This window comes from Ooceraea biroi, chromosome 11 (assembly GCF_003672135.1).
Source record: "Ooceraea biroi isolate clonal line C1 chromosome 11, Obir_v5.4, whole genome shotgun sequence".
In the NCBI taxonomy this organism is placed as follows: domain Eukaryota; kingdom Metazoa; phylum Arthropoda; class Insecta; order Hymenoptera; family Formicidae; genus Ooceraea; species Ooceraea biroi.
This window is the reverse complement of record NC_039516.1, coordinates 9,294,074-9,306,050: the sequence shown is the minus strand read 5'-3', so window position 1 is coordinate 9,306,050 and position 11,977 is coordinate 9,294,074. Positions and strand designations below refer to the sequence as shown.

General features: G+C 46.1%; 1 protein-coding gene across 3 annotated transcripts; it reads left to right on the top strand.

Moving 5' to 3' along the window:
- The first annotated feature begins 185 nt into the window (after positions 1 to 185).
- LOC105277455 (chromodomain-helicase-DNA-binding protein Mi-2 homolog) lies at positions 186 to 11,921 on the top strand. 3 transcript variants are annotated; one of them, XM_026973766.1, is made up of 25 exons: positions 731 to 918; positions 2,245 to 2,274; positions 2,896 to 2,987; positions 3,159 to 3,281; positions 3,565 to 3,858; positions 3,954 to 4,247; positions 4,329 to 4,580; positions 5,193 to 5,355; positions 5,471 to 5,656; positions 5,800 to 5,989; positions 6,078 to 6,451; positions 6,528 to 6,697; positions 6,779 to 7,004; positions 7,090 to 7,553; positions 7,741 to 8,194; positions 8,323 to 8,640; positions 8,730 to 9,038; positions 9,122 to 9,390; positions 9,547 to 9,638; positions 9,745 to 9,931; positions 10,024 to 10,290; positions 10,389 to 10,670; positions 10,751 to 10,998; positions 11,220 to 11,505; positions 11,604 to 11,921. In XM_026973766.1, exons 1-25 carry the CDS (start codon positions 816 to 818, stop codon positions 11,919 to 11,921), a joined length of 5,991 nt encoding a protein of 1,996 aa, XP_026829567.1. In that variant the 5' UTR covers positions 731 to 815. The 3 variants fall into 3 exon arrangements, with proteins under 3 accessions (XP_026829570.1, XP_026829567.1, XP_026829568.1); XM_026973767.1 differs by having other exon boundaries at positions 732 to 918; positions 5,193 to 5,346; XM_026973769.1 differs by lacking the exons at positions 731 to 918; positions 2,245 to 2,274 and adding an exon at positions 186 to 610.
- The last annotated feature ends 56 nt before the right edge of the window (positions 11,922 to 11,977 follow it).

Sequence of the window (11,977 nt, the reverse complement as noted above, 5' to 3'; positions counted from 1 at the left end):
TGGTGGGAAAAAAATAGAGAAGCAAATCGAGCAAGGTGGAAAGCGCACGTGGGAAAAAAAGGAAGGGATCCGGAGAAAGGCCGTCGCTTCGTTAAGGAGAGACATTCGCCCGCAAATCCGCGGAGGATACGGGTGCATATGGCGTTGTGTTCATAGAAGCTTTCGAAAGAGGGTGAGTGAAAAGGGAGGGGAGGCACCGCTCGCGACGAGAGTTGGTAGGAGCGACGACGAATCGCCGGGCAGTAGCAGTAGCGATACGGTAGTGGGACCGCTGGGACGGGGTGTGCGTGTATGCGTCGTGCGTGCGTACGGAGCCGAGGAGCCGAGATATATCCAGTGCGCGTCGCGGAAGCGGGAGAGCATTCGCCGCGGCGGCGTTGATGCTTCATTGTCGCGGTGTCGAGAAGCGGACGGATCGAGGCGCGTGAGAGCAGAAGGAGGAAGAGAGCGTCGCCGTCGTCGCGCTCGTCGAGCGGGATCGGCGGACTTGACGCGGTCGTCGTCGTCGCCGTCGCGTCTGTGCGATAGTCGTGCTCGTGCCGAGTCGGTGCCGAGAAGCGTGTTCGCTGGGGAATGGCGTCCGACGAGGAGGTGGACGAGAGCTACGCAGGTGAGCGAGTGAGAGAGAGGGATTGAGAGTCTGAGGGGCGGGGGGAGGGGAGGAAAGAGACAGAAATACCGAGCGGACGAGAGGGAGAGAGAGAGAGGCAAGAGAAGGACAAAGAGACGTGGCCGCAGAAGCGGCATCGGGGTATCGCACGAACCGAGTAGCGTGTAACGCCGTGTAACGCGAGACGCGCGCTTTTCGTACATCAATGGCTGCCATGTCAATCGGCTCGTATCCCGTCGGCGCCGCCGCCGCCGCCACGCCGTTATCCCGGAGAGCGGCGTCCTCGCCGTCGCCGCATTCGCGCGGCGGTGAGAACGCGTCCGCTGGCATGTGCGGGAGACGCGCGACTAACCCTCGCCGATTGTCGAATATATTTCTAGCGTAGTCGCCGAATCTTCCCGCCGTGCAAGACGGATAGGTTATCCTTCACGAGATCCAACTAGATCTCGGAAGGGAATCACATGGTGCTCTCTGTTCCTCTCGGCTACCATCGATTGTAGCCTGCCGCGATGATCGACTCGCTCTCGTGTTTACTTGGCAGTTATATTTATTATTTCTTTCGTAGAAGGAAATTGCGGAAATTTTAGAATTTTTGCTTCCGACGCTGTATCGATGAGAAAAATCGCGAGTATCGTTTTGACGTTAAATTCGGTATTTGTATCCAATATAAAAAAATCTGATACTCCATTGTCTAGATGTATTCTAGTTTTGACGTCATTTTACTTTATACGTGTCTTTCTTCCTCTCTCTCGCATTACCGTCCGTGACCGTAATCATAATATTCATAATTAAGTCACAAAAAACCGTTAGGGGAACAAGTCGGGACAAAAAATCGTGCGCGCACAGCCACGGTCGATTTGCAAACATGGTTGCATCTCGTCCGCTTTCTATATTTACAATAACCAGTACTTCCTCCCGTAATTTTAATGGAAACCGACTCTTCCGTTAGCCCAACACAACGAGGATCGCAACAGCGTCGCGAGCGCGAAATGTTCGCGGCAGCGGAAAAATTGATTTCCTCCTCCGTGTAATTACAGCTTGTCCGGGTCCGAACGGTTTCCAATCGACCGAGCGTAATTGCGTTTACGCCATGTTACAACGCGTATACACTACACGTCCGCGCGCAAAAAAAAGTTATGGATCCACGTTTCACGTACGCGCGCCGCATTGGTGTTGTGTGCTGTGCCATACGAGAGCGCACACACGCACGCACATCGTGCAATGCAGCCGGCGTCTAACCTCACGACCACGGCGGCTCCGGTGAAAACTCGCCGTGCGAATCGGCCTTACAATCGTATTCTTTGTCCTTCATTAATTATGATATCGGCGGAAATTAAGCGCGTAACGAAAGTATGCGCGTGGCACGGAACGAGCGAGCGAGCGAACGGATACGTGTATGTGTGCGCGCACACGTGTGCGTGTGTCATGTACACGTGTATATCTGTATATCAAATGTAGTATGCCCTATTAAAGAAAATGGCGGACGCACACTCGCACAAAGCATTCAAGGAACGTTGATTAATTCAAAATCACCTCCCTGCGTTCGCACGAGTTCGCTTCCGCTCGCCAATCGCAGGTTTTTTTCGTTCGGCGCGACGTTCTTCTCTTCTCTTTTTTGAGTTCATGCTTTCCAGGATTCTCATCGCGTGCGGGTATCATTAAAGGTACACTGTTGTATGTTGCTACATTGTAGAGTGAGTGATTCGGTCATTATTATGTGCCTCAGTCAGTTGAAGTTTTGTTAACAGTATTTTAGAGTATAAATTGAATCGAGTTTAATTCAACTTAACTTTGGTATCATTTAATTATTCTCTCGGATTTTTCTTTGAGATATAGTCGAGAAATTGATCAAAAGTTTTGATCCTCAAAAGATTAGCATTTATGCATGAACAAGGTTAGAATGTTAAAAATAGAAAATATGTCTATAAGACAAGAGAATAATAAAATTTATAGAAAATAACAATGTTTTGTAAACAGGGATTTTATATGAAAAATTTATATATTTTTAATGAGTGTGCATTGTATAATATGTTTAACGAGTTTATTGTAACGTAACAGTTTTTACTTTTAGTCAACTTTTAGTCTCTGCATATAATAAATTACAAGGAAACTAGTTACATTCTAAATAAAAATAGATATAGTGAACTAGAGTTATATAAAATTGTAAAAACTATCGAAAGAGTATTGAGAGAGTTGATCTATGCTAGCTCTTTTCATCCACAAACGTGAGATATATTTTACAGACAATGAGAGATTGAAAAATTAATGTAAAATGAATTTTTTAGGAGAGGATGACATGGATGAGACTGCAGGTCCGATACCCACTGTGGGTCAGCAGGTAGATGGCTCAACTGATGCTGAAGAGTCACAAAGACTAGTAAGTTTACTTTATATTTAATATTACACATTAATAAATTTAATAATATTTATTATTTTGATTAAAAATAATTACTACATCTTGCCTTCTATATAATTATTTTAGCAATCTTTAATCTGCGAATATTTTATTCTTCATCCAGAAATTTGTAGTACGACAATTTTTGTTTAGGAGGAAGATGATGACTATGAACCAGAAGAACGAAAAAAAAAGAAGGGAAAAAAGCGAAAAGCACGTAGTGAGGATAAGAAAGGAAAGAAAAAGAAGAAAAAGAAAAAATCCGATTCTGGAGATGTAAGAAGACTTAAGTTGTCACATATATTTTCAGTTGTTACATCTGTTGGTCTGATATATTGTGCCGTGTATCATTTAACTGTCTTTAGCTCCGAATATTTTACGCGGTATAGCACTGACTAAAATGTTGTGTTTTTCAATCCCGGTACACATATGATATTGATCGTATATTCGCTCGAGCACGTGTCCCTTCGGTCCACGATTGTTTCATCGAAACACCCGACTTATATATAAATTCGTAAACACGAAAGGATTAATGTTTGCATATTTAACGTATTTTTAGGAGAGCGACTTCGGGGGCGGTGAAGCGGGTGGTGACGCGGCAGCCGAAGACAGCGATTACGCGGTTAACAGAAAGAGCAGGAAATCGTCGTCGAGGAAATCTTCCAGTCACAATGCACCGACCACTCAAAGTCAGGAACCTACGACCGGCATGCCTACGATCGAGGAGGTGTGCAACACGTTTGGCTTGACAGACGTACAAATCGAATATTCCGACGCGGATTTCCAAAACTTGACGACGTATAAGTTGTTTCAGCAGCACGTCAGACCGCTCTTAGCAAAAGAGAATCCAAAGGTATGTACACCTTTCTGCGTCATGTTCGCTATGTATTTGATTCACGATAGTTCGATAGTCCACTAATTGCATTATATTTCCATTTTATTGACCAGGTTCCAATGTCGAAGCTCATGATGTTGGTGGCGGCGAAGTGGCGCGATTTCTCCGAGCTGAATCCGCACACGCAACCGGACGCGGACGTCTCGTCTACGAACGTGGACGACGACAGTAGAAATGCAAGGGCGAATCGTAGTGGCGCTATGCAGGAAGCGGAGGAGGAGGAGGAGGATGACGAGGACAGTGATCGGAAGAGAAAATCGCGCGGTTCGAGAGCGAAAAAGGGGAAGAAGGCGTCGAAGGTGCCAACGCTCAAGATCAAGCTTGGGAAACGTAAACGTGGGAGCTCGGTACGTCGCACGTTCACTCTCGCTAGGTTAGAGTCAAATCTCGATTTGTTTCTTACGCTTGCATCATTAAAATTGATTCAGGACGAGGAGGCAGAGGGTAGCGCAGCCGGTTCCGCGGCGGATTCCGACATGGAGTTTGAGCAGATGTTGGCCGACGCGGAGGAGACACCCGGCGCCGAGAATAACAAGGGCAACGTCGAGGAAACCGGTGTCGAACCGCCGGCCGAGCCACCGGTCCGCAGAAAGGCGAAGACCAAAATCGGCAACAAGACGAAGAAAAAGAAGAAGACGAAAACTACTTCCAAGTTCCCAGATGGAGAGGAAGGTCTCCAGGTAGAGTTAAGCAGCATCCGCTTATGCGTTCATTGTTGTTTTTTAAACGTGCTTGCAAATCATGAACTGCCACGTAATAATTACTCTCCTCATATATTACTAAAGGCTTTGGAGATTTATTTATAATTTGCTACATACATACATCTAGACGACGCATGTTCAATCATTGTGCTTGTTGGTATTTACCACTGGCTGTCATTCTTTCCGTAATTTTCGTTCGAGTACATGCGCATAAACGTCTCCAGGTTTTTAATCTGTCGACTCATGTATCATATATCATATCATGATTCAATAAAAGAATGATAAATAACGTTTCTACGTGTACGAGATACAAAGGGCTGGCGGTACAAGCGTGTCCACGCAATTCAATACTTCGAGAACTCCAAGAACGCATACGCTACGTTGTCTGACTCTGCCTTAAAATAATTGTAGATGTTCTCTCTCTCTCACTGTCTCCTCTTCTGATATTTAAAGCTGCATAATCAACCTTATGCAACGCTTTAAATATGCTTAACTATTATCATGCTGCCATTTCACATCTTCCATTATCGTGTCAACTCTCTCTGATATTCAAATAGAATAATTTGTCATCTTTCTGTTTACCTTCTACAGACTGACCATCAGGATTATTGCGAAGTGTGTCAGCAAGGTGGCGAGATCATTTTGTGCGACACGTGCCCCAGAGCGTATCACTTGGTATGCCTGGAGCCGGAGTTGGAGGAGACGCCCGAAGGAAAATGGAGCTGTCCCCATTGTGAAGGAGAAGGTATTACAGGTATCCGTGCCCTTTTGCGCCTGACTCCCGACTCCTTCCTGCTTCCTAGAACGAGTCCTTGCATCCATTCAGCCTCCAACGACGGCTTTAACGCAGCTACATTTGTTTTCCGCAGGCGCAGCGGAGGACGACGACGAGCACATGGAGTTCTGCCGAGTGTGTAAGGACGGCGGCGAGCTGTTGTGCTGCGATAGTTGCACGAGCGCGTATCACACGCACTGCCTGAACCCTCCTCTGTCCGAGATCCCCGATGGCGATTGGAAATGTCCGAGATGTTCCTGCCCACCGTTAAAAGGCAAAGGTATACGTCGTTAACTCTGTATTAAATTTGTCCATTTTTATTTAATTTAATTATTATATATTTTGTCGAGAAATACGGAGGAAACATTTAAAAGGCACGTAACACAGTTTGTTCCAGTAATTTATTTCTTTTTTTCTCGTTAGTGGCGAAAATACTAACCTGGAGATGGAAAGAGTGTTCGGATACCCCATCGGAGGAGCCTTCCACGAGCAAGGCCGCACCTAAGCAGAGGAAGGTGCGCGAATTCTTCGTTAAGTGGGCGGAGTTATCTTACTGGCATTGTGACTGGATAACGGAGCTGCAGCTTGACGTTTTCCATCCGCTTATGTACAGGTGGGAGATCCTTCCGTCGACGATGTTTCAGCTTTATCTACTATATGGCATACAATCAATTATGATACGTGAATTTTCGTTTGATTAGGAATTATTTCCGTAAATCCGACATGGACGAGCCACCAAAGCTGGAGGAGCCGCTGGATGAAAGTGACTCGCGCGTGAAGCGCTTGAAGGAACAAGACGGTGCGACCAACAGGGACGAGTACAACCTGGAGGAACGTTTCTACCGTTACGGCGTGCGCCCGGAATGGCTGGTGGTTCACAGAGTGATCAACCATCGATTGCAGAGGGATGGCAGGGCCCAGTACATGGTGAAGTGGAGGGAGCTGGGTTACGATCAGGCGACGTGGGAGGACGAGCACGAGGACATCCCGGGCTTGAAACAGGCTATAGAGTATTATCTGGACTTGAGAGCCGCGAATTGCTGCGACGTCACCACCTCGCGCAAGGGGAAGAAGGGTAAGCAAACGTGACGGTGACGGAATCCGTGACGCGCGGTTGCTCTTCTAAAGAAAAAAAACGAACTGCGATCCAGGTAAAGGAAAGAAATCGAAGACGCGCGAGCTGATCGACGACGAGGAGAGGACCCCGAAACGTTACACGCCACCGCCGGACAAGCCCACGACGGATCTCAAGAAGAAGTACGAGAGACAGCCGGAGTATCTGGATCTAACTGGTATGCAGTTGCATCCGTACCAACTGGAGGTAAATATCGAGCAAGAGGGATCAAGATGGTCTGCCGAGTTCAAGTTTCGCATGATAAATTCAATCAATTTTCAATCATAGGGCTTGAACTGGTTGAGGTACTCGTGGGGCCAGAGCATAGATACAATCTTGGCCGACGAGATGGGTCTGGGAAAGACGATTCAGACCATAACGTTCTTGTACTCGTTGTACAAGGAGGGCCACTGCAAGGGCCCCTTTTTGGTCTCCGTTCCGCTCTCGACCATCATCAACTGGGAACGTGAATTTGAGACTTGGGCCCCTGATTTCTATTGCGTCACCTACGTAGGTTAGTAAAAACCATTTGTTCTTTTTTTCAAAAATTAAAATTAAAAATATTGAAGCTAAATAATTGTCTCTTTTTTTTTATTTAGGCGACAAGGAAAGCCGTAACGTGATCCGCGAAAATGAATTGTCGTTCGAGGAAGGCGCGGTGCGTAGTGGGCGGGCCTCGAAGATCCGCGGGTCGTCAATTAAGTTCAACGTCTTGCTTACGAGCTACGAGTTGATCTCGATAGATTCGGCGTGTTTAGGCTCAATTGACTGGGCGGTACTGGTCGTCGACGAAGCTCACAGACTGAAATCCAATCAGTCCAAGTTTTTTAGATTGCTAGCGTCTTACAATATCGCGTACAAACTTTTATTGACCGGTACGCCGCTGCAGAATAATCTGGAGGAACTGTTCCACTTGCTGAATTTCTTGTGTCGCGAGAAATTCAATGATCTGGCGGCGTTCCAGAACGAATTCGCTGACATTTCGAAGGAGGAGCAAGTGAAGAAGCTGCACGAGATGCTTGGGCCGCACATGTTGAGGAGATTGAAAGCTGACGTATTAAAGGTCAGTTATGTTCTACATTTTAAAAATTTTATTTTAGCGTGTTACGCGTTTTGTCATTTCTCGGAAAATTATGAAAACAATTATATGGAAGTGTTTTATAAACTATATTTCCATCTTTAAAAATACAATCAGGATTTTGGTGCATCATACTTGCAATATTGCGACAAACGCGATTTTCCTTTTGCAGAACATGCCTAGCAAGTCCGAGTTTATTGTACGAGTCGAGTTATCGCCGATGCAAAAGAAATATTACAAGTACATATTAACGAGAAACTTCGAGGCTCTGAACCCGAAGGGGGGCGGTCAACAAGTGTCACTGCTGAACATAATGATGGATCTCAAGAAGTGCTGCAACCACCCGTATCTGTTCCCCGCTGCGTCGCAAGAGGCACCAACCGGACCGAACGGAAGTTACGAAACGTCGGCGCTGATTAAAGCGGCCGGCAAACTGGTTTTACTGAGCAAGATGCTGAAGAAATTACGCGACGATGGACACAGAGTCCTTATATTTTCTCAAATGACCAAGATGTTGGATATTCTCGAGGATTATTTGGAGGGCGAAGGGTACAAGTACGAGAGAATAGACGGCAACATCACTGGCGCCCAACGTCAGGAGGCTATCGACAGATTTAACGCTCCTGGCAAGTATTTTCATGGTTTTAAAATAAATGGAATCGATTTTTTTTCTTTTGATTCATCGATTTGATAACATTGTGATGAAGTAGAATACTGATTTTATTCACTCTCTAATTAAACAATCGTATTACAGGCGCGCAGCAATTCGTCTTCTTGCTTTCCACGCGTGCTGGTGGCTTGGGCATTAATTTAGCAACGGCAGACACCGTAATCATTTACGATTCCGACTGGAATCCCCACAACGACATCCAGGCGTTCAGCAGAGCCCACAGAATAGGCCAGGCTAACAAAGTCATGATATACAGATTCGTCACACGTAATTCCGTGGAAGAAAGAGTGACGCAGGTGGCCAAGCGCAAGATGATGCTCACTCACTTGGTCGTGCGGCCGGGCATGGGCGGCAAAGGCGCCAATTTCAGTAAACAGGAGCTGGACGACATTTTACGTTTCGGTAAGTTACCGATTTGATGTCTCCAACATGATGTCCGATCATTGAAACTGTCGCTAAATAAATTTTAATTAATGAATTTCACTTCACAGGTACGGAGGAATTGTTCAAGGAGGAGGAGGGCAAGGAGGACGAAGCTATACATTACGACGACAAGGCGGTTGCTGAGTTGCTGGACAGAAGCAAGGAGGGTATAGAGCAGAAGGAGAACTGGGCCAACGAGTACTTAAGTTCCTTCAAGGTTGCCTCGTACGTAACGAAGGAAGGTGAGACGGAGGAGGAGGCGGACACGGAGATCATCAAGCAGGAGGCGGAGAATACGGATCCGGCATATTGGATCAAGCTGCTCAGACACCACTACGAGCAGCAACAGGAGGACATCGCCAGAACGCTCGGAAAAGGTAGGTTTTACTCGTGCCGACGCCAAGTTCGTTAAATCGATGAGCGAGCGTGCGAACATTCACGCATAACAAATTGATTGCAGGCAAACGAGTACGCAAACAAGTTAATTACACCGACGGCGGTGTAACCGGTGACCAAGGTGCGAGAGACGATCAGCCGTGGCAAGAGAATCTGTCCGATTATAATAGCGACTTTAGCGCACCGAGCGACGACGATAAGGAGGACGACGATTTCGATGAGAAAGGCGATGGTGATCTTCTGTCTCGTAGAAGCAGACGAAGGCTGGAGAGACGTGACGAAAAGGACAGACCCTTGCCGCCTCTGCTTGCCAGAGTGAACGGAAACATCGAGGTAAGTGTCCGTCTAAAGAGAATAGTAAGATATAATAATTTTTTTTAAAAAGATGATTATTGTGAGTAATGAGTTAGGAGTAAATAATTTTGTTATCTAGTAGAATATTATAATAAAATAAGCCTTAGAACCAAGTCGAATTTTTCGTGTACGCAGGTATTAGGTTTCAATGCCAGGCAACGGAAAGCGTTCCTCAATGCAATCATGCGTTACGGGATGCCACCGCAAGATGCTTTCAACTCTCAGTGGTCAGTGGTTGCCTCTTAAGATTATTATTTTCATACGTGTATCCTAATTTGCATGATTTTTAATGTAGCTATGTATAAATTGTTATTTTATTTAAATTACCGTCAGGTTGGTACGCGATTTACGTGGCAAGTCCGAGAAGAATTTCAAAGCGTACGTTTCACTCTTTATGCGCCACCTTTGCGAACCGGGCGCCGACAATGCGGAAACATTCGCTGACGGCGTGCCACGAGAGGGTCTCAGCCGGCAGCACGTATTGACGAGAATCGGCGTGATGTCTCTGATTCGAAAGAAGGTACAACCATCAGTCATACACAACAGATTACCGTTTCCTGTTTCATGAAAAAGAACGTTAGAGAGACATAGAAATGCACTGGTTGTCTACAGGTTCAAGAGTTCGAGCACATTAACGGATACTACTCTATGCCGGAGATGATACGCAAGCCAGTAGAACCCGTCAAAGTGGAGGGTGTCGGAGATGCGGCGACTGGTACCAGTAGCACTAGCGCTACCCCAGCCACCTCGAACGCTCCCAGCCCTAGTCCTGCTGCCACGCCGACTCCCACCTCTACTTCGACGAGCAACGACGTTAATAAAACAAATTCTGAATCCTCTGAGGTCAAAGAATCCCGAGACGAGTCGAAAGATAAAGAGGTTTGTCTCATTTATAAATTATAAGTTGTAGAAATGCAAATTTTGCAGTTATTTCCCATGAACGTATTAATGGATTATTATTGGGTGCTTTATTTTAGAGTGCTGATGCGAAGGATTCGAAGGAGGACCTGAAGGTCTCTAAAGAGGACGAGGAAACAACTTCTGAGAAAGATAAGGAGAAGGAAGACATTAAAAAGGAAGAGAAGGACGTGGAAACGGAGACTGCGGAGAAGGAGAAAGATAAGTCCGATACGAAGGATGAGAAAGTAGCAGCGAAACACGATGACAAGGCGGAGAGTAGCGAGAGTAAGATGAAATCCGAATCTGAGGAAGACGTTGTTATTGTTAAGGATGACGAAGAGGAAGTCGAGAAGCGAGAGGTATATCGATTTACACGAAATTAAGCGTACCTTTTGCCTCGGTTAGCAACGCAACTTACATCATTCCCTTGCTTCTTTAGGAGAAGGATAACAAAGAGAAGGATACCAAGGACTGTGATGCAGACGTGATTAAGCCCAAGCGTAAGTTCATGTTCAACATAGCCGACGGAGGATTCACGGAATTACATACGCTCTGGCTGAACGAAGAAAAGGCCGCTGTTCCCGGACGCGAGTATGACATCTGGCATCGCCGGCATGATTACTGGCTCCTGGCTGGTATCGTCACACACGGCTATGGACGTTGGCAGGACATTCAAAATGATATACGGTACTGGGGGTTTCCTATAACGTATCCTTGAAAATATCCTTATATTTTTTTACGAAATATGACTTGCAATAAATTATAATTATTTATATATTATTTATATTATTATTTAAAGTTAATGTAATGTCAAGTCATTGGCATTTATTATAAGAATATCCGTGTAACACCGTTATTTATAACGCTACTTGTTTCTTATAGCTATAATCGAATCGCGCCTGTTGCAGATTCGCGATTATCAATGAGCCGTTCAAAATGGACATGGGGAAAGGCAACTTTTTGGAGATTAAGAATAAATTCTTGGCCAGGCGCTTCAAACTTCTGGAGCAGGCATTAGTAATCGAGGAGCAGTTGAGACGAGCCGCTTACCTGAACCTCACGCAGGATCCTAATCATCCTGCTATGAGCCTGAATGCACGGTTCGCTGAAGTCGAGTGTCTTGCAGAATCTCATCAGCACCTTAGCAAAGAGAGCCTTGCCGGTAACAAGCCGGCCAATGCCGTCTTACATAAGGTCGGTTCGCTATTGGATTTCAACGTCACGCGCGAATAAATCTCCCTGGAATATGCCTCGAACAGACGCGTCTGAACGTGTGGGTCGGATTGTTTCAGGTACTGAATCAGCTGGAGGAATTGCTGTCCGACATGAAATCGGATGTTAGCCGCTTACCAGCGACGCTGGCCCGCATACCCCCAGTTGCTCAGAGACTACAAATGTCCGAGAGGTCCATACTAAGCCGACTGGCGGCCACGGCACCCGGTGGTAGCAGCTCTCAGACCGGACAGGCTGCATTGCTCGCGCAGCAATTCCCAGCTGGCTTCTCTGGCGGACAACTGCCAGCCACCTTCGCGGGTGCCGCTAACTTCGGGAACTTTCGACCACAATACTCAGTACCGGGACAACCACCACAAGGTTTCACAGGTACGTGAAATAATAATGTTCGTCCACTGTTACTTGCATTATAGTTATTTATTATAATTAATTT

What these genes read in the sequence shown, in the direction of transcription:
- LOC105277455 (XM_026973766.1), top strand. Translation starts at nt 816, where the DNA reads ATGGCTGCCATGTCAATCGGCTCGTATCCCGTCGGCGCCGCCGCCGCC. An exon ending in CTGAAGAGTCACAAAGACTA is followed by an intron (nt 2,988 to 3,158) that starts GTAAGTTTACTT and finishes ATTTTTGTTTAG; the next exon opens with GAGGAAGATGATGACTATGA. An exon ending in GACATTCAAAATGATATACG is followed by an intron (nt 10,999 to 11,219) that starts GTACTGGGGGTT and finishes CGCCTGTTGCAG; the next exon opens with ATTCGCGATTATCAATGAGC.